At 47.3% G+C, this 22359-nt stretch overlaps 1 protein-coding gene across 2 annotated transcripts in view; it reads right to left on the reverse strand.

Annotated features, from left to right (window-relative positions):
- The window catches only part of LOC119404926 (probable RNA-binding protein 46), a 55459-nt gene extending 41295 nt beyond the window's left edge, over positions 1 to 14164 (reverse strand). For both annotated transcript variants that reach the window (XM_037671621.2, XM_037671619.2), the window contains exon 1: positions 12982 to 14164. In XM_037671621.2, the coding sequence (XP_037527549.1) occupies positions 12982 to 13809 (828 nt within the window). In that variant the 5' untranslated portion in view covers positions 13810 to 14164. The remainder of the gene's footprint in view (positions 1 to 12981) is intronic.
- Positions 14165 to 22359: the final 8195 nt, after the last annotated feature.

The raw sequence follows: 22359 nt of genomic DNA on the forward strand, positions 1-22359 counted from the left end.
CGCGGAAGTGAGGGGCGGCAGTGTTATGGCGAACGGAGCCGCGCAGCAGTGGCGCCGCTCGACGTTGCTTTGGCAACCTCTGAACATACAAAAAAGTACGAGCGCGTTATTCTCTACAGGTGTTTCCAGTCTTTTCGGCACAATTCGTGACGCCGGCAGTTTGTTCACGTGACGTCATAAGGACATACGCTCTCGACTGCTCCATATATACGAGAGATTTCAGTTGTGAATTGTCCACTGCCTTGCTTTGTCATCGAGTCGCACGCCCGTTCTACCTCGTCTCACATGGCTATCGTGCACGTTCGACTCATTTCACTTCATTTCGTGCGTTTCGACTGCGCAAGCGGAGATCACAGCGTGTAGCCGAAAAGCGCGAAACCATGATAGCCTCAACACATAGGCTCATGATAGGCTCAACACGTGTTTCATAAATAAATGTGTGGCGAGGGGGAGATAGATAGCACCAGTAGGAAGGGTAATGAAGGCGAGAAAGAAAACCACACTCTCGTCTTTGAACTGGGAGTGGTTTAGAGGTCCTGTAAAAGTGCTCGACCGGTCTGTCTTCATTCTTGTCTCTGTTCCGTACGGAGCTCTCGAAGTGTTACGGATCTATAAACGGGATCAACGGCTGTCAGGCTAAACCGAACACGTGCCCTAACATAGGTGGCGAGACTGGCGTCGGCAGGTGCACGTACAAGGTCACCATATACTTTTCGGGCCTGGACCTGTGGAGGCGTAGTGTTGCGGCGGCAAGATCGCTTTGCAAAGAGCGTATCGGTGCTCGTCTGTGTTTCGGCCGGCCCTTTTTAGACGCTTTCCCGGCGCATCACGAGGGGGTATATGTTCACCAGGGCTTGTTGCTCAGCTAGTTGGTTCGTTACTTGAGGGGACGAAGTGGCCGGGTGCCCGCGTTTGTCATTTCGCGTCTTCGGTTCGTCCCCGTCCTTTAAAACGTCAAACCTATTTACCTAAGTTCACGCAAGCGAGTCGGTTGGTTGCATTCGTCAAGCAAGCACGAAATATCTGATACCGGGCACAACATGTCAACCCTATACACAATGCGAGACTGAAAGGGCAGAAAAACGCAGTGCCTTGCTTACAAAGTCACTGTGAGTTTGTTTATAAACGCATGCACAAGCTAAGAGAGGGCACTACGGGAGAGCGCTGCCATTTCTAACATTCCCGAACTTCAAAAAACTCGAAACAGTGAAGCTTATGCATGTCATTCATAAGGCTATATCGTACTTCGATGTTCTTCAAGTGTTCCCTTCGCTGGCGCTTAGCTTCGGCTTCCCTTGCGCGAACATCGCGGTTGGCTCGGCGACGACATCGCTCACGTCGGGCGGCGTCTTCATCGGGAGAATGAGAAACGTTCGCCATCTTGAAAGTGCGAACTCCTGAACAATGATACTGACACGCTATTTTACACTCCACTGCGCCTCACCGCGTCACCCCCGTATTGGCGCGTTTCTCGAAGGTTCACCCCTCGACATCCTCCGCCTTCGCATCTCGCAGCACACGCAGCCCTCCCCTTTCCTGCCGAGCCTCACTCTCGCCACACAGCGAGGCCACGTGAACACAGCTACCACGACCCCGGACATGAAAGCCTCGACTAAGAACAGCTTCGCCGTAAAATTCAGGAGCTCTTCAGCTAACGGCGAAACATTGCGACTGCGTGCATGACGCACTACATTCTTTCAGTCTTTGTTTTCGCACAAGGCAATGCTCCCTCCTAACTGTTTCCTTCCTCCATGCCGAGAATTTGACCTTCATCCACCTGTTTAGCAGCGCACTACACTTCAGTTGCTACAGACAAGACAACGACGACGCGGCCATGCGTTCATATCAGACAACAATGATATGCGCAACGTGAATTGAGAGTCACCGCGACAAAAGATCAGACAGCTGTATCAGAAACGGCTGACCGCCGACAAGATCGAGAGAGCAGCAATTATTGGAAAACGGCGCACACAAATACGCATGCATGCGACCGGCGGACCTTCGAAGGCTGGCCGTATTTGTACACCCGCATTTCTGTACACTCCCGAACGCCATTTTTTTTTTCTCGGTCATACCTGCAACGCCAATTTGTGAGGCAACACTTGAAAAACCGTTCTCAAAAAAAAAAAAAAAAAAAAAAGTAAGAGCGAAGTACAAAGGAGGAGAAAACAGACTTGAACAGCATGTGAAACAGCTACAACAAGCCAAAAGCTCCGAAGAAAAAATAAAGAAGAAAAAAGACAATAAAGAAAGGGGGAAAAAAGCAGTCGGCTGCGAGCTATGAAAAGTACAGTATTACGCACACACACACAAAAAAAAGACGCTGTCCCACCCCTATATCGAGACCTACGCGTCGAAGGGGACGCCCCTTTATCTATCGTCATGGAACAATTGTCAGTCAAAAGAGTTGCGCCGAGTGCCGCAAATGCGGGTACGCAATAGTACTGCAACAACATAATCTATTCCCGAAAACTGACGCCCCTCGTCTGCTGTTCTCTTTTCGAAAGGTTTTCCGTCGCGTCAAATTCTGGAGAGAGAGAGAGAGAGAGGGTGGGGGAAAGAGGGGAGGAGGAAGGTTACAACACAGCAAGAACCACCACCGAGTTAACTTCTCACACAAAGGACCACAGCTGGCATCGAAAGAAAAATTACAGCATCATCAGCATCAGTCAATTGTTTTGAGGCGAAACGCCTTAGATGCCTCATCAAACGCGAACAATGACCAGCGTCCTGCGTCGGCGGCGTCAACACGAGTGACGCAAAAAAAAAATCATGCCCACGTGATGACGTCACCATATGACGTCAGAATGACGTCACAGATCGCAAAATTTCGCGATGTCATCATGACGTCATCGCATGACATCATTAGTTAAAGGTGGGCCGATCTCGGAGGTATGTGCAAAACAAGGTAAGGCTGCAGAAAGCTCACAATGCCTCCAATCTTGGAGGCATTGCAAAACCACGCTAGTTGCAGAACGCTTTCGGAGGGGTGCGTGGGAAGTTCAATAGATCGGCTTAGAATAAAAAAAAGTCACAGTTTCGCCGCAAGGCCGAAGCAATGAATGCGATAGCAAGAAACTAATGATATATGAAGTGAGGCTCGCCAATGGATACTCAGTTTGAACAGCGCTCCTGTTGCAAAGGCGGCCGAAGCAGCGAAGGAAACTAGCGTGCTTCAAGTGTCGAGCTGTGACACTTGATAGTTCGCGCTCATCTTCTGTTTCTTCGTTTAGCGGCGTCCCTTGAGCTCGAGCGACTTTCGTACGCTCCGTAACATGAGCGCGGACATCACGGTGAAAGCTTGAAACATTCCTCTTCCCCTCACTACGAGAAAACCGCGCGAGCAGACAGCGGAAGGGCAAGGTTCTCCCTGCGCAAATATAAGAAGAAGCGAGCGAGCTCGCCGACGACTTTTAAATGCGCCTGTCGCGCTCCTAACGCCATCTCGCTGGTAATGAAGAAACGCTTATAAGCGCAGCCGTCTCTGAGCCCGTCCAGCGGTAAAGGGTGTGTATATAACGCTCGCCGTTACCTACGTGGAGGGTCTGCGTTTCGTGGCGTAGTGGCTAGCGCCACTCGCTACAGAGGAAGAGGTCCCTGGTTCGATTCCGCGCTTCGGGAGCATTTTTCTGAATTATTCTTCTTTGGGGCTTTTATATATACATACTTATACATATACGGCGCATGACGACGGCGACGGCAAAATCCAGCCGAGACTGTCCATATAATTGCTATCGCAATAATAAGATGGGTTTCGCCATCTTCTTTTAAATAGTAACAGAACATTCTTTTAAATAATAACAGAACATTCGAAACGGGCCAAGAAGCTACAGTCTCGTTTCTTTTCGTCGTTTTTCATGCTTTAATATGTTACTCCCTCCAGCACCTCCTTTTTTTTTTGTATTCCGTAAATGCGATGTTCCCACCACCAGCCGAGGTTTCATTGTATATATCTAATTGACAAGAGAAGAGAAGCACTCGAGCTGCATATCATAAACACGCGATAACAACAATAATAGAAAAAGAGGTCTTTGTCGAATGAGGTTCACTGCATATCTTGCGCCGAGTGAACGCTCGCCAGGAATCTGAAGTCGCCACAGTGGGATTGCAACTTCAGATGAGCTGATGAGAAATCATCGCGCAAAAAATGCCGTCGGAGCCGTCGTTCCCAAAAGAGGGCCCGTCTCCGTCAGGGCCTCTTGTAGCATTTCGACGAAAAACAGCGCGAAAACGGGACAGAGGGGAATAAGCACTCAATAAGTGCTGGCGGGAAGGTTTCGAGGATTTTTCGACACTGAAATATGTATTGTACAGTGATGCTACCGAGGACTTCTGATTTGGAGCAATTTTTGGAGCAGCAAAATTTCCGTTTTGGAGCACTTTGGAGCAGCAAAATTTTCATCTTGGAGCACTTTGGAGCAGATAATTTTGCATCTGGGAGCACTTTGGAGCAGCGAATTTTATATCCTGGAGTGCAATACAGAAGCACATTGCATTAACATTCAAGCACCTGAGTATTATTATGGGACTCTTATGAAGGCTAGAAGTATTTCGATTCATTGCAAATCTCCTGGAAAAACTCATCTCAGGAGCATAGGCGTGCGCACAGGGGGGGGGGGGGGGGGGCGGCCGCTTCCCCCCCTTAATCACCTAAGAGGGGGGGCGGGCAAAATCTGCCCCATACATTGACCGTTGCGATAGACACTCTCGGCAGATTTTTGCCGTCGCCGTTGCCGTAATTTTCCGTATAAAGTCCAAATTAATAACATCACCACGCGCATTCTAGCCGTGGGTAAAAGCTCGCGAGCGCTGGCGACGAACGCGGCTGAAGCGGAGATTAAACTAGCCGGCCGTCTGTCTCCGCCGCACGGACAGCGCATGAGATAACATCTTCCCGCGTGCGGGCCTGCCGTCGATTGCTCATTAAACAGAGAGGAAACGCCCCACCCGTCTTTCGTAAGGAGCATGAAGGGACGCCAGGGGAGCGGAAGGGGGGGGGGGGGGCGCATCGTTCGAAGGGCGCATTCGCTTGCGCGCGCGCTATCTCGAGGCATCAGGAGATGGCTCGTAAACTTGCTGTCCTCTCAACGCTTACTTCGCGTTTAGAAAACTCAGAGCAAGAAAACGCTTCGGTTCCTGGAGGGGCCATATTCCCTTAAACCAGCGTTTTGTTGAGTTACGCGAGATCGGATCCAAAAGAGTTAGCTGCTAGTCTTATTTCATTTCACAATACAATTTTTTGGTATCGCATTCATTGCTTCGCTCTTAAGCGAAAGAGTTTTTTTAACCGTCAGCTATTGACCCCCGAAAGCGAGGGGCGGACGTGTAACATGGCGTAGCCGCGTCACTGTGGGCCGTCAGCGACGGGCCCGCTATTGACAGCTGCGCATTTGCGGCTGCTCCGACCAGGAGATACGATTTTACTAATGAGATGACATTTTTAAAAAAGCAAGCAAAGAATTCGATTCGGAACACTAGCACTGACGAGCTCGAAAGGGCAGGGCCTTTTAGGGGGTATTTACCGCAGAGTGATTACAAACTCGGACGTGCTGGCGGAAGGAATTACGAAAAAGCTGTTCTGGATGAAGGTCCATGGATAAAGTATATCTGAGGAAAAGTGTCAACGCGTTTCCACCGTTCGCGTGCTCTTCCATAAACGCGAAGCAAGGAAAATTCGATATTGCCCCATATATCTACTGCGAGCGATCCCAGATTTCATTCCGCGATGTCCGGAAACAGAAGTGACAGACATTTTAGCGGCACTCATGTAGTTATTACTGAACATTGCTTTCCTTGCGTGCCGTGCGACGCTTGAAACGAGCTATCAGCAGCGGTTCTGGAACAGACGACGTCCGCCGATGAATCGCCGTCGCACTTTCTCGCTACCGATAGGCCTAGACGTTACAAGCCTCTGCGGAGAGCGCGTTTTGCTGTCGAGCCGACTTGCAGAACAGAAGCTGCGTCGGCACCGTGCATGGCATCGTGGCTTACTCGGAACGCACGCGCGAGCGCTGTTTATTCAGCGGAATAATTCTTGGTCCATGATTGCGACTTTATTGGCAGCCCCAAGATCGAGCTGCACATGTTCTGACGCGCTGGCGGTGCGATTGCCGGTGATAGACGCCCCCAAACCCGAGACTTTGGCGCAGTTTGGCGCAAATTTCGTCGATATTATCAGGTTGGCGCAGTAAATACAATTTGGCGCACTTTGGCGCAGTTGGCGCAGGAGTGGAATCACTGATTGTACCAAAATCAAGTGCGCCTCAAATAGGCTGAAGCACTTGTTTAATGCTTCTTCATGCAACGCCCATGGTCCCCATGTGGATAAGTCAGTGTTCTGTGTAGTCGAAAAGTGCACCATGTTACTCAAGGAGTAAGGAAGTCACCGGTGCGCGGTTGACGCCCGTCCACTTTATCGGCAACGCCGGAGGTCGCCATATACACGCGGTCATAAACCTGTACGGCGCGGGGAGATAAGGGTTGCGCGCACTCGTAATAATCCCAACAAGCCACCCCGAGGGGCCGAGCATCAACCCTTTCCGCGTTTTTAGCTCAATGTGACACGGTGACTCCCTCCGTTCGAGCGATAAGAAGAGTTTGCACGCTTTTTTATTTTTTGTTTTGCTTCCTCAGGTTGCCACTATGATAAGGTGGAAAGAACAAAAAACATCAAACACGACATATTCATGATAGGAGTAACATTAGGAGATCGGAGGACGGCATAATGGGTCACTGAACTATCAGGGGTATCAATCAATCAATCAATCAATCAATCAATCAATCAATCTATCTATATCTATCTATCTATCTATCTATCTATCTATCTATCTATCTATCTATCTATCTATCTATCTGTCTGTCTGTCTGTCTGTCTGTCTGTCTGTCTGTCTGTCTGTCTGTCTGTCTGTCTGTCTGTCTGTCTGTCTGTCTGTCTGTCTGTCTGTCTGTCTATCTATCTATCTATCTATCTATCTATCTATCTATCTATCTATCTATCTATCTATCTATCTATCTATCTATCTATCTATCTATCTATCTATCTATCTATCTATCTATCAGGGCGTCTGCCCTGTGGAGGTGCAGTTCTCTCTCTTGAATAAAATCTAGGAGCCGCCGGTGCAGAGGACTATGCGTCCAGCGCTCAAGAGAAGGTGGTCTTGGAGAGAAGGAAAATGACGCTATCTCTTGCAACCCTTGCGGGAGCACGACTCAGCGCCATGGCGTAGTGGCAATGGTCAAACGGCCTGCTGGGTTGCCTCCCCCCCCCCCTCTCAGCACCACCACACAAAAAAAAATAAAGAAACTCTACGTGCTTCCAAGGCACGTCATTTTGTTGACCTCACGTGCGCACTGGGTCAAGGAGCATGTGCACAGCCCACTTAGTGTGTTCGGATGAAGTGGGCGCTTTTGTGATAGCGACCCCGTCCCCCAAAATGTACTCCTAACTTTTCCACAAATTTGCCGAAAATGAATGGCATGTGAGAACTCGACAGCTCGTCCGTTCTCAGCGAATTCCTCGATATCACCCCGAGAGCCATGGGGCCCTTGAGAGAACGACGAGAAGCTTTCGCGGGTTGACGACGTTACAAGGTCGCGAGAGGTCGGCCGCAATGGGAGACGGAACAGAAGTACCACGACACGGAAGAGATCCAGGTGCCTAACAATACTGTCTGTCTAAGAAACCACGACGAATTTACTCACAAATTAAAGCTTCATCATATAGTGTCCGAGTGACTTTGTATAACCGTCTCAGACGTATATGTGATTATACTATACTGATAATTCGCTTACTTGACTATTGTTTAGGAGGTAAATGTACAGCCGAGCTAGTTTTTGCGTTACGCTTTCCTTTTTAGTGCAATCTGTCCTCAAAGTAGCGTTTCTATTTTGTTTACTTTTTCAAACTTTTTTGCACTTTTTGATCACTTTGATTTTATCGATGTTATACTACTCCTCCCCCTATATAATGCCCTCAGGCCATTAGCGTAAATAAATAAATAAATAAATAAATAAATAAATAAATAAATAAATAAATAAATAAATAAATAAATCGTGGCACGTTGGGGAATTTGGCGATAGCATGTATTCCCCTACCTTGTTAGTATAACGACTAACCTGTTGCGATTCTAAGCTCGAGCTCATTGTTCAACAACTGTTCGGTCAGGTCAGGCTGTAAGAGTGTTGTGAAATTCTTTTGTTTGCAAATGAGTGAACAAACAAAAAAGAAGAACATTGAACTATAAATATAAACTCGGCGCGTCTTGAGGTCGAAGTCTGCTCTTTTGATAATGATAAATGTTGGGGTTTTAAGTCCCAAAACCAATATGAGACGCCGTAGTGAAGGGCTTCGGAAATTTCGACCAGCCACCTGGGTTTGTTTGTTTTTTAACGGTTCAGGCTCGGCCCATGGGCATATCGCATTTTGCCTCCATCGAAATGCCGCCGCCGCGACCGGGATGCGATCCCGCGATCTTCGAGTCAGCTGTCAGCAGTGTTGGCGGTAACGCGTTACAAGTAACGGCGTTACCGGTAACGCGTTACTTTATCTAGTAACTTAGTAACGTACTCGTTACTATTTTGGAACTGTAACGGGTAACGTACTTTCGTTACCATTTTTCAGTAACGTGAGGTGTCACGTTACTCGTTACTTTTCATTACAATTATTCTCGCAGTCTTCGACAAAATTCATTCGTCTTCTAGAAGCGCCTTTCTGAGAGCTCGCCCCGACGTTATGTTGTCGCTGCGGCAGACTGCTATCGGCCCTCCAAGCGTCGACAAAGCGACCCCGCACGGGGTCCTTTTATGCGCAGAGAAAATTGCAATGGGGAGCAAATTGCTGAAATTTATTAAATGGATCCGCTATCGTTTCGGCTATCTTGCTATTCAGGTTCAAGTTGTCGTTGATTGTCGATGAAGCGAAGCGTGATGCGGTCCTCGTAACCATCAAAAGCGAGCTGTCGAGATCTGCTCGTCTTGTGGACACCAAGACTCGGTGTGAGCTCCAGCGCTAAAGAGAATGGCTTTTTCGGAAATGCCTTCTGAATGTAATCGCCAACTGAAGATGAGCGACTGTCTCGGTACCTTTGATGCCGTATGTCATCGCCATGAGCGGGCTGAAGGGAAACTTTCCGCGCGTTCACCAGCCTTAAAGTGAATACAGGAGTACCATATAGTGCGTACGTCGTGCTCCTGTTTAGCATAGGTGCGGACGTATTCGCTAATCAGCGAGTCAAGCTGTCTGATTAAAGCTTTGAAACGCAGCTGTTATATTCAGCAGATTGTTCTTACATTAGGAATCTGTTCCTGCACTACTCTATAGCACTGTTTATAAACTTTGTATTCAAAATTAGTTTTGCTTCTTGCTATTTGCAACTGCGCCTACGTTTCTGGTTACTGAACTCCTAAGCAAGCAAGGCTGACCTTGAACACTTTCACATACGCAGTCGCAATATTTGCGGCAATTACACAGGCAAAAAAAGCACTTGTTTTTATGCGCAAATAATTTCCCCCCGATTTATGCCATTTAAGCATTGCTTTATTCCTACAAAATCTGCGCATTTATTTTGGTAGTAGAAGCATGCCGCCATAAATACTGCATGTTTGTTCAGTAATGTTTTCATTGCTGAGAGCGTTGATGATGAAATCGTTCCTTTTGTGTTTATTGACCCATTCTGAAAAATAGCTTCCTCATGTGCCTCAGAGTTAGAAGCCACCACGTGTAACTATATAAGCAACTTTAGGTCACTAATGTACAGCGAAGATACGGCATATTTGTGCAAATTATTCTCGTTTAATCAGTACTTCGGGTAAAAATTGTGTTTAGGCGATCACTTTAATATGACATATAAATATGGGTTTTATAAAGTTGCTATTGTAGGTTCTTGAGGCGAGCACATACTGATTAAGAATTCTGACTAAGGGGTAACGTGAGAAGTAACGTCCGTTACTTTTTTTCGGTAACTGTAACGGTAACGCGTTAACTTTGTTTATGGGTAACGCAGGGCGGTAACGCGTTCCTTTTTCTTTAGTGTATCGAGTAACGTATTTAGTTACTTTTTTTCGGTAACGCATACAACACTGGCTGTCAGCACCGTATACCACAAGACCACCGCGGCGGGTAAAAAAGATCGCTCACTTTTAAACGGTACGGGTAAACTTCCTACCTGCACAGATGAAGTGCGTTATTATTATTATTATTATTATTATTATTATTATTATTATTATTATTATTATTATTATTATTTCTTCTCAAGGCCTAAAGCGACTGTGAACAGTGTGAACGTGTGAAATGTGAACTGTGAAATAACAAGTCTTGTTGTAACTGGAATATATTATGCCATATTTTGAGTTAGGCCGCAAAACCCGCGCAAAACTTAAAAGCAATTTCATAAATGTTTCAGCGCTCGCTCGCGCTGTCATTGTGGGCAGGGCGTAGCCTGGGGGGGGGGGGGGGTTGAATCCTCCCCCCGAAATTTTTCGATTTTGCATGTGCATATATACACGCACACATACAAATGCACGTACGAACATACAAAAAGGATGGTTGAACCCCCCCCCCCCGAAAAAAATTTCTGGCTACGCTTCTGATTGTGGGGGTGGCCGCCGGCCATCCCACGTTCACGATAAAAGCTTGTTCCGGCCACCTCAGTCCTTGCGTTTTTCAAGTAGATAAAGTTTGATTGATTGATTGATTGATTGATTGATTGATTGATTGATTGATTGATTGATTGATTGATTGATTGATTGATTGGCACAAAACTGCGAACAAGCAAAGCTGCGCGGCGTGATTTACGCGTGATTGCCGCTCATTGACGCGTCGTGTGATGACCAACATCGCACAAAGCTGAACGCAGTCTTGGTATATACTACACGGGCGGCGAAAAAGACGGGAGACGAGCGCAGCCTTTTTCGTCGTCCCTGTCTCCTTCTGCGCAGTGCACCAAGATCATGGATCACCCAACTTCATGAATCACCATCATTCACTCCAATCCAATCCGATCACCAAATCATGAATTACCGATCCTCCACTCTGAAAAAAAGTCGATAACGTTATAATCCTAAAAAAAAACGAAAAAAAAAAACAGCATGCCGTTGTTTTCCACTCCCACTTGCATTATCCGAAATGGAGATCAAAGACAACTCGCCGCGGTGATCTTCTGGCTATGGTGCGCGACTGCTGACCCGAAGGTGGCGGGATCGAATCCCGGCCGCTGAGGCCGCCTTTCGATGGAGGTAAAACGCTAGAGGCCCGTGTGCTTTGATGTGCACGTTCAAGAACCCCAGGTGGTCGAAATTTCCGGAGACCTCCACTATACACGGCGTCTCTCGTAATCATATTATAGTTTTAGGACACCCGTACAATTATTATTAACGCGATAGCGTTAAAGAGCTCGTATCGCAGAAATTCCGCCGTCGGCGTCGGCGCCGTTGGTTGTGAGCGAAAAATCATCATCTTGTCCGTGACCGAAAAATCGAAAAAGCTGCAAATAAAATAAATAATAAAAATGTTGGGTCCGAGTGAGAATCGAACCCAGGCCGTCTGCGTGGCAAGCAGGTGTTCTACCACACAGCCACGCCTCTGCTTGGAGCTGCATTGAAAGTAACTTTGATGCTTACCAAAAATACGCGTCCTGTATACAGGTGTCACAGTACGATATGTAATATGGCAGTAACATTGCGTGGTACAAGCGCACATTGCCATCGGGCGTCACACCACGTCAGTATCATAACGACTTCGTGGTTTAAAGACAGCCACCAATTACAAAAGGCACACACATTACTGCGCGTATTCCCTTAAGACCACGTAGTGGGTGCATCGCAGCTTCGAAAAAGGTTCTCGCGCATACTTGCTCCTGGTTTAAAGCATGCTACCCATTACATAAGCCACACACCTTATTGCGCGCATTCTGTCAAACGCTCGTAGTGTTCAAAGTGCGTACTAGGGGCAGGATATTGCTATCGCGTTCAACTCTTAAAGGCGAAGCTTAAGCGTCCCCCAATTTTTATCCTTATTATTATTATTAGAGCTCAAAAACATCCTGCACTGAACGGGGAAGTACGAACCAAGGCGTAGCATTCGTCACCGTTCGTCCAGCAAAGCTTATTAAAAGCACAATACACTCGTAATTGTTTTGATAACGGGCCGACAAATTCGGACCTGTCTATCAGAGCTAGCAAGCTATCTTATCTTGCGGTGACCTCGATATCTCACTGCGGGAAAGGCCAGCCAGTCGCGCTGCTCCTAAACGAAGCTGTATAAAGGCATTTCCTCTGAAAGTTAATGCTTCGTAATACCATTTTATGTTATTCTATTTGTCGTCATTCTTTACGGTTTATTGCAACACAGTGCAGGCCGCAGAAGTTGTCACAGGACTGCGAAGATCACCATTTTAAAAGGTGAAAAAGACAAAGAAAACAGCAACATAACCGCGCAGAATCAATGACTCACGCCTTATAAAACCGGTATCACAGTGCAGGGGAGGTTAAAACTTTGAAATGCTACTGCGGACAAAGGGGGCAAAAAACGCTTAAAAGCATCGGTGCGGTGGCGTAACGGAGAGGTACAACAATACTTATTCTATATACCGTTGAATTTATTCACTTGGTAGTGTTTAGTGTACGTATTCGTAAATAGAGTTCTCCTTTGTACTTTCCCCCCTTACGAATGATCGACTGGATGATTTCTCATTCAATGAATGCGGTTCGGTGCAAACTTGGTGCGCGAGGTGTTCTTGAAACTGCAGCAATGTATCCGCGGGCAAAAAAAGAAAGATACAGAGAGAGAAAGAAACTGTTTACATTGTGCGTCTAGACGGCACGCGGACACGTCAGCACAGTTTCAGTGTTTAGGCCACACGCATCCGCACATACGGAGTGCTTCACTGGCCGCTGTAAATGAAGGAATTGAAGGGGGGGGGGGGGGGGGACCATCGCAAAGTGGTGGGCAAACAAAAGCGCGGAAAGAAAAAAATGATGGCTCACCTTCTTCATGGTCTCCTCGTCCACGATGGGTTCGGGCTCGGCCCAGTCGACCGCCACCTCGTAGCCTCCCCAGAGGGTCATCTTCCCAGGAATCATGCGCCGGCGCGCCACGGCCGCCGCCTTGTGATCCACGTACTCGACGAAGGCGAAACCCCTGTTTCGCGTTTTGTCCGCCACGTTGGGGTAGAGGATGACGTCCACCACGCCCTCGGTGACGCGCCGCATCTCCTCGAGGACGTCTTCGCGGTTCTTGTCGCGCGGTATGCCGCCCACGAACAGGCGGCAATTGTCCAGCGACTCGCACACGCCCACCCGGCGACCGCGCCGGATCTCCCGCTCGTCCAGGTCGCGTACGGCGCGCCGGGCCTCGCGTCGCGTTGAGTACGTGGCGAACGCGTAGCCCCGGTTCGAGCCGGCAAAGTCCATCATGAGTCGCACCTCGTAGAGCCGTCCGGCGCGTTCCAGGAAAGGAACCAGCTCGTCTTCGAACAGGTCCCGGGGCAGCTTTCCGACAAACACCTCGCAGCCCTTGGGAGGCGGCTCGCCCTGCCAGAAGGGCGGCGGCCCGTAGCGCCGCTGTCCGTTGTCCTGGATCATGGGGTAACCCGTACGGTCCATGAGCGACAGGAGACGTCTCTCCCGCGGTGCTATCGGGCCGGAGGGCGACTGGCTCGACGTCGCGGCGACTTCGGCGGCGGTGCAAGACGCCGAAGACGAAGACCTCGAAGATGAGAAACCTTGCGAACCTCCCGCTCTCTCCTGTCCGGCAGCCCGACCGTCACTTGCGCAGACTTCGGTCGCGAGGTCGTGAATACCGGACTCCGGCATCGCCCAGGGCTCGGGGTAGTAACCGACGTCGTCGCGGTAGTAGCAGTAGTCCACCGGGGCCGGTGGGTCGACGAACTGCTGCCGCTGGTGGCGAGATCCTCGCTGTCTTCTGTGACCGGGCTGTCTGTTGTAGTCGCGCTCGGCAGCGCCCCTGCAAGAGTTGCAGAGTCACACGTGAGTGTATACGTGACTGCCTCTTCTTGTCAGCAGATGCGACGAGTCGGATGCAAGAGCGCTGTCGCTACTTTCACAAACTGCTCCCCTGTCGGGAGCATTTTCTGGGAGATCGCTCAAAACAACGAAGTTCGTCGCCGCTTACACACGGACGTATACCTATACTACAAGCGTTGCGATTGTACAGGTGAGAAACGCGCCCGTCTACCTTATACTCCGCGTCGGCGACGGCACGCGCGCGTGCGATGTTGCACCGTGGACGCGGGCAAACACTCTACGTCAAAAAGCCGGCCAGCAGTCTCGTCCGCGTCCCTCCCTCGCGGTGTGCGTACAGTTACGCCTCCCTCTCCCTCCCTCCTCGCATGCCTCTTTCCATCCTCCGTGTTATACGAGCCTACGCAATTCTCTCGCTCACGTACACAAAAGCTTAGGGCGTACGTATGTTTGTGATGGAGGAGCGGGGGCTATGAGACTTTGCCCCCTCCGCCGTCGCGGCCGGCCACCCGTACGCACGTCGTGTGAAGGAGATAACGGACACGATGGCAAGGGGGAAAGGCTACGGAGGAACTAACGCACTATACGCGCGGAGGTGGGTGGGCTTTTCTTTTTCTGTAACCTGCGGCCACCGATAAGCGGCCACAGATAAACAGTTTAGACAAAAGAGCGTAGGAGAAGGTCGGGGCACGGGAAAAGCAAAAAGAGAGAGGAGACAATTGGAAGGGAAGATGAGATGAGATTGGACCATTGACACGTCGTTTGATGTCGAGCCATATCGTTCGCTGGCTAGTGTCCCCGTTTCTCAATAAATGTTCCAATATTACGCGCCGAATTACGCGTCTGATGCTCTACCAATTGAGCTACGAAGGTTCTGGGTTCGGATCCCACCGACGAAAAGGGTGATTTTTTTCGTCTACATTAATCCATTTCAATTCATGTCGTAATTACTATCCTGCAGTTAAAAAAACAACAAATAATGTCATCTATGCTTTCCTTCGCTATTAGACTCATTTGCATGATACCTGAACAACAACGCAAAAGACGGGACCAACACATACACGTATCTTCTCTTTCTCGGTCCCGTTTTTTGCGCTGTTGTTTAAGTACCATGCATTTCACCAAACTCGCCCAGTCTGTCTGCCATCCTACTTCATATTCATTTGGTTATGTCTAACAAAGGAACCAGCCTCTAAGAAAAAGAAAAAAAAAAACTTCCCCTTCTAGCGTAACTCAAAGCCACATTTTCCAGAATATTCGTACTCGATTAGATTTTTTTAACGATTTAGAAGCACAACCATACCATATATGTGTTCTGTGACTGTGCCAAGAAACACCAGTTGTTATACTCGCTGCTGGCCTTGTTAAAGAGTTACACCGTGCGTTGTTTCCTTCCGAGAAACACCCTCCAGTCCTTCCGTCTGACGACAGAAGATAAAAAAAAAACACAAGTTCGCTCACACCTCACTACACAAAACAGCCCATAGAAAAGCACTTCAGTAATACGTTCAGGCGGGCTAGTTGGTTGATTCATTGCTGTTAGACGTTCTTAAATTGTGCGAAAAGACCAGGACACATGTAAGAAAACACAGAGACTGCGCTCGTGGTATTCTCTGTGTTTTCTTACTTATGTCCTGGTCATTTCGCGCAGTTTAAGAACGTCCAACATAGATAAAGCGGAAGCCTCTTTTTCCTGGCCCAACCGGACACCCTAAACCATAGGTAGGCAATATGTGGAGCTGACTCAGGCTCGCTCAAGAAATATATTTTGCGCTTATATAGGGCTCACTCGGACTCCGACTCACTGAAATTTTTCGCAACCGGACTTACTGAGACTCACGGCTCGATCTAGGTCTGAGTGAGATGGCTCACGAGTCCGTTAGCGTATAATTAGCTTTTTCAACCATGGTGTCAATGCTCTTTAACACCAATATCACGAATATTTGGCGCGCCTTTTGATCTCATACCTTCAAACATGAGTTATCAGTGGTTGCAATCCAGTAAGGACATTTTTATGGAAAGAGATGACTCACACGAGGTATATTTATCACGAACTTTCTGTGGAATAGTTCGCGGGGGGGAGGGGGGGGTCACGACACCTGCCCTCCCCCCCCCCCCCTCCGTAACTTACGCCTGTGATAAATATTGAGCTGGAGTATGAACACTAGTGTTTTGAAGCATGTGTGAGTCGACGGGAGTATAAATGTGGGTCGACATAAGGCTGATAGTAATACTGAAGTTGTGTAGATAGAACCATAGGTCGGCAAAGGAGGGCGGAGCTGACCTCGGCTCGCTCAAGAAATATATTTTGCGCTTATATAGGGCTCACTAGGACTCAGACTCACTGAAATTTTCCTCAACCGGACTCACTCGGAATCGCTCTCACTAAAATTTTTCTCAACCGGACTCAAAGTCACCAAACTAAATCTCACCCGGACTCACTCAGACTCAGACTCACGGCTCGATCTGAGTCTGAGTGAGTCAGACTCGTGAGTTGTTCGCCGACCTATGCCCTCAACACAAACACACAGCTTGTTCCCAACCAGAAAGATTGCTCACAAATGTTCACGTTTAGCACACACGCACACACAACGAAAATTAGGAGCCCTTCCCCTATCAAAAAATTGGCGGGGGGGGGGCGAAGTTGGCGAATGCGTACCTGACCGACTATATATATATATATATTCATCAACGAATGACGCTCCGCATCGAGTAGGTCGAGCATGGCAACCTTCAGCACCTAGTCATCCTACAGCACAGCCTAACTCAAGAAACAACACCGCACCGATCCCGCACCCTGACGAGCAAGCCTTTCGTAAGACAGAACGTCGTCTCAAAACCATCGCGTGCCCCCATGAACAAGTCGCAACCTACACAGCCTACGTCTAGCCTATCGCCGCCTGCGGTCGTTGCGTCACTTTCGCCGTCTCAACCACGATACGGACTCCGGAACAGGGGCACAACCACGAGAGGAACGAGCTGACTACCACAACGCCAGCTGGGTGAGAGTACTTTGTCTAATGGCTCAATGAACTTTTTAAGGACCGGGAAGGTTATAGAAAAACGGACTCGTTGTGAATCGCACATTTCTATGCTTAGAACGTATGTCGCGGCAACAAGTGCTCCTAAATGTTTGCAACGAAGGCTGCAGCCGGCCACATCAGAGATGTCAAAGAAAATCTTGTCAAGGTGGAATAATACCTTAACTAACCAGCATACTTATTAGCCACTATGAATCATCAGAAAAAGACCTGCGCAATCAGGAAAAACAGCTTGTGCAATCTTCTCAGTTTACGACTGAAGAATTAAAAAATCTCGAATTATACCGGTCACAGAAGTTAGCCGAGCTGGATGCGAAAAAGTCGAAGAAGATCGCCCGTGACAACATACGAAAAAAGGAATGCTCACTGCGAGGAAGCATTTCAACTACAGCTAATAATGCGCCGGCCGAGCTGGAAAGTAAATCTTCGGGACAGGATAACATTGTAAATCTGTCATGTTACGATCTATCGATTGAGGAACGTAGTGTCTTATCTCGAGGACTTAATTTTTGCCCTGCAACTGGAGGCTATAGTGAATTTCACTTGGTGAAGGATCTTCACAATTTCGAACGTAGTATGCGCCTCCGTGAATATTTTCATGATCGGTCCTCGGCTCACGATACCAATAGCTCATCATTGCCATCTTATAAGCATTGGACACCTCTCTCCCAAAGAGACAAAAGTCTGGACCTATATATCAGAGCTGTGCAACGCGATGTCATGCAGGCATATAAAGAACGTACACTATTGCACCGCAACCTCACTGACAGGGAGCAAAAAGCAATTGAATCCCTCCAGGGGCGTAGCCAGAAATTTTTTTCGGGGGGGGGGGGGGGGGGGGGTTCAACCATACTTTATGATTGTTCGTGCGTGCGTTTGTATGTGTACATGCCTATATACGCAAGCAAAACTGAAAAGTTTCGGGGGGGGGGGGGGTTGAACCCCCCCCCCTTGGCTACGCCCCTGAATCCCTCGCTAGTCGAAATGACATAATTATTAAACCTGCCGATAAAGGAGACGCCATTGTTGTGATGGACAGGAGCACTTATATCAGCGTAGGCCAGAGGCAGCTCAGTGATGCATCATATTAAAGCGACAAGATCATGACCCAACAAACGAGTTCGAAGCTGTTGTCCGTGATACTCTGACTGCCCTCTTTCATGATAAAGAAATTAGCTACAGCACTCTAAAATCTTTAATACCGTTAAGCCCAGTAGCCGGCAGGTTTTACCTTCTTCCCAAAATTCATAAGAAAGGTAATCCCGGTAGACCAATAATTTCTGGAATTGGAACAGTGACTGAGAACCTTTCCCGTTATGTAGATCGCCTCATCAACACCATTCCGTCCAGATTTTGTTCTTACATTAAAGATACGGATCACTTTCTAACCGATATTCTTGACCTACAGGTTCCTCAAAATTCGTTTCTCGTTACGTTAGATGTCACGTCACTATATACTAATATCCCTCACTCAGACGGCATCGAGGCAGTTATCTGCGCGTACAACGATTGCGACGCCGACAAACCAGTTTCCGCATCTACATTAGCTACGTTGCTCAAGCTCATTCTAGAACTTAATAATTTCGAATTTGATGGGACACATTATGCGCAAGTTAGCGGTACAGCTATGGGCACAAGAATCGGACCAAACTATGCAAATATATTTATGGGGCTCCTTGAAAACCAATTTCTTGCAAACCATGAATATAAGCCATTTCACTATAAGAGGTACACCGACGACATTTTCCTAATCTGGCACCACAGTGAATCGCAACTTCTTTCATAGCAGATTTTAACAACGCTCATCCGACGATTTCTTTTTCGTACTCGTATTCACCTGTGAACATAAGCTTCCTTGATGTCATGGTCACTCTACGTAATGGGAAGCTGATAACTAATCTTTGCAGGAAACCCACGGATAGGCAGCAATATCTTCACTTTAGTAGTAGTCACGTGAAGCACAATAAAACTAGTATTCCCTACAGCCAAGCAGTCCGATATAAAAGAATATGCTCTGATAGCGGCGAATTTTTCCGCAACTGCGAATAACTTCGGAGCGCGCTCGAAAAACAGAGCTATCCGTCCAGCATAATCACAGACGCCATCAAATGCGCAGAAGAGCTCGATCGTTCAGATCTGCTGAGTACTAACAAAAGATCCAAAGTTAGTTCGCGGACTAACCTAATTTTGACACATGCGGCCTCAGCTCCAAATGTCAACCATATTAAATGCGAAGCATTTCTTAGCGAACCTCAGGCACTTTGGCCGTTTCTATCTACGTATCTATCTATCTATCTATCTATCTATCTATCTATCTATCTATCTATCTATCTATCTATCTATCTATCTATCTATCTATCTATCTATCTATCTATCTATCTATCTATCTATCTATCTATCTATCTATCTATCTATCTATCTATCTATCTATCTATCTATCTATCTATCTATCTATCTATCTATCTATCTATCTATCTATCTATCTATCTATCTATCTATCTATCTATCTATCTATCTATCTATCTATCTATCTATCTATCTATCTATCTATCTATCTATCTATCTATCTATCTATCTATCTATCTATCTATCTATCTATCTATCTATCTATCTATCTATCTATCTATCTATCTATCTATCTATCTATCTATCTATCTATCTATCTATCTATCTATCTATCTATCTATCTATCTATCTATCTATCTATCTATCTATCTATCTATCTATCTATCTATCTATCTATCTATCTATCTATCTATCTATCTATCTATCTATCTATCTATCTATCTATCTATCTATCTATCTATCTATCTATCTAGCCGCCTACGTCTGGGCGCTCTCCTGGTCGTCTCCATAACTTGTAATATACCAAAATTGGCCTAGCAGGGGATCAGTGTATGACGAAGACGATTCACTGGCCATGACATGAATAACGCAAAATACCTGTCGCGTACGTCATGAAACCCTTTCTCTCAGTCACGTGTGGCACATACCCGTAAACCAGAGCTAATGCTTTGTGCCACAGGTGATACCGAGTCTCAACCAACACAGTAACCGCGAACACACACATTCACACGCAAGGAAAGTGATAATAATAATAATAATTGCTGGGTTTTTACGTCCGAAAACCACGATATGATATGAGAGACGCCGTAGCGAATGGCTCCGGAAATTTGGACCATTGGGTATTCTTTAACGTGTACCGAGATCGCGCAGAACACGGGCATCTAGCATTTTGCCTCTATCCAAATGCGCCCGCAGCGGCCGGGATCGAACCCTTTCTCTCAGTCACGTGTGGCACATACCCGTAAACCAGAGCTAATGTTATGTGCCACAGGTGATACCGAGTCTCAACCAACACAGTAACCGCGAACACACACATTCACACGCAAGGAAAGTGATAATAATAATAATAATTGCTGGGTTTTTACGTCCGAAAACCACGATATGATATGAGAGACGCCGTAGCGAATGGCTCCGGAAATTTGGACCATTGGGTATTCTTTAACGTGTACCGAGATCGCGCAGAACACGGGCATCTAGCATTTTGCCTCTATCCAAATGCGCCCGCAGCGGCCGGGATCGAACCCGCGACTTTCGGGTCAGCAGCCGAGCAACTTAACCGCTACACCACCGCGGCGAACGCAAGGAAAGTGAGGAAACAGAAGACAAAACACCCCTGGAAGATACTTAAGTACCATCCACTCGTCCACATGGTCCGCAACGTAGACCCCGTGGATTACGCAAAAACTGGCGTCAATGCTTCCTACAATAAATCTGCTGAGAGAGCCAGGCCTCTCATCATTACCGGTGTCTTGAACATTGATTTATCAAGACCCAAAAATGTCTGGTCCTTACATTGCGTGTAAGACGGATTGGATGTGGCGAGGGCATCAAAAGACCTCGCTGCCACGTCCACGACAAGAGGCATCATAGATCATTGGTGCTCACTAGGGGTGTGCGAATATCAAATTTTTCGAATACGAATCGAATACGAATATCCGCCTTCGAATATCGAATCGAATATCGAATATCAAAGGAAAAATACCTCCAGTAACAATATTTTATTTAACATGGAGATATTTAAAAAAAAAACATTAACAGCCTCACTGGAACACAATGTCCAGGCTAGCACAATGCGCATCACAACACAAGCAAATATCACGGCACAGTGAAAGTAATGACTAGATGTTATCATGAAGAAATATGAGTTGCTCCACATGATCAGACAGCAGGCGCTCCCTTGTAACAGAGACAACCCCCCCACCCCCCCCCCCCCTGCCACTGAAAAGGCACGCTCGCTTGGAACAGAAGTGGCTGGTATAGGGAGTTACATGGGGCAAAGCTTTGCCAAACTGGGGTACCTGAAGGTGCCTACAGTCCGCCACCAGTCACGTGGGTCACTGTCTTTCTTCAGAAGTGGTCCCGCATAGTGAACGAGTGGTAATGCGGCACGTTACGGCCGCATAATATTGAAAATGTACGGTTACATGATCGCCAACAGCGCTGCACGTCAGAGATGCACCAGCAATAAATCATACGTATTGGGGCGCTCGTCACAGGCAGATATCGTGCCTCCGTGTACTTACGATGTTTATCGCTCCTCTCGGCAACGTTTTTAGCAATACGAACGCAGCAGAAATGTGGAAGACGAGTTACTTTATGCATGATAATCGAATCACATATTCGAATTTTTTGAATATTCGAAGTTATCGAATATTCGAAACGTTTCGAATACACTATTTTCGAATCGAATACGAATATTTCAAACGTAATATTCGACGAATATTCGAAACTTTCGAATATTCGCACACCCCTAGTGCTCACTGATCACGGTGATGATGGCCTTCTTCGAGAACTGTCAAGAACCCCTTCTACACATACACACGGGTTCGTCAAACGTGCTTGCGTTTTCCGTCATAACGGACAAGTGTAAGCATTACAACGGTAACTGTGACTGAATCGTACGTGCAGCGCGCCTGCGCGTGCCATTCGGCTTTGTATATATCTATGAAAACTTTATTGAACGAAGCTTAGTTGCGACTTACGCCTGTCCTGCAGGTCTGTGTTCCTTCTTTGTCCTGTTCGCATTCGCTCTATCCAGTATTGATAAATATAAGCACTGCATATCAGCTTACCGCGTCTGGTGTTGGTAACACCCATGTGTCTCTTGCCATTGCCACACATCTGTAAACAACTGCTTATATAATAGATATGCGACTCCTCAACATTTGAGTGTGCGTATACCACTTCCATATTTCTCTAGCGTCATGTGAAAAATTACGCCACAGTCACCACCTCGCGCATGCTTCGCATAACATCGATTGCCACGGTACATGGG

The sequence above is a fragment of the Rhipicephalus sanguineus genome, chromosome 9, assembly GCF_013339695.2.
Source record: "Rhipicephalus sanguineus isolate Rsan-2018 chromosome 9, BIME_Rsan_1.4, whole genome shotgun sequence".
In the NCBI taxonomy this organism is placed as follows: domain Eukaryota; kingdom Metazoa; phylum Arthropoda; class Arachnida; order Ixodida; family Ixodidae; genus Rhipicephalus; species Rhipicephalus sanguineus.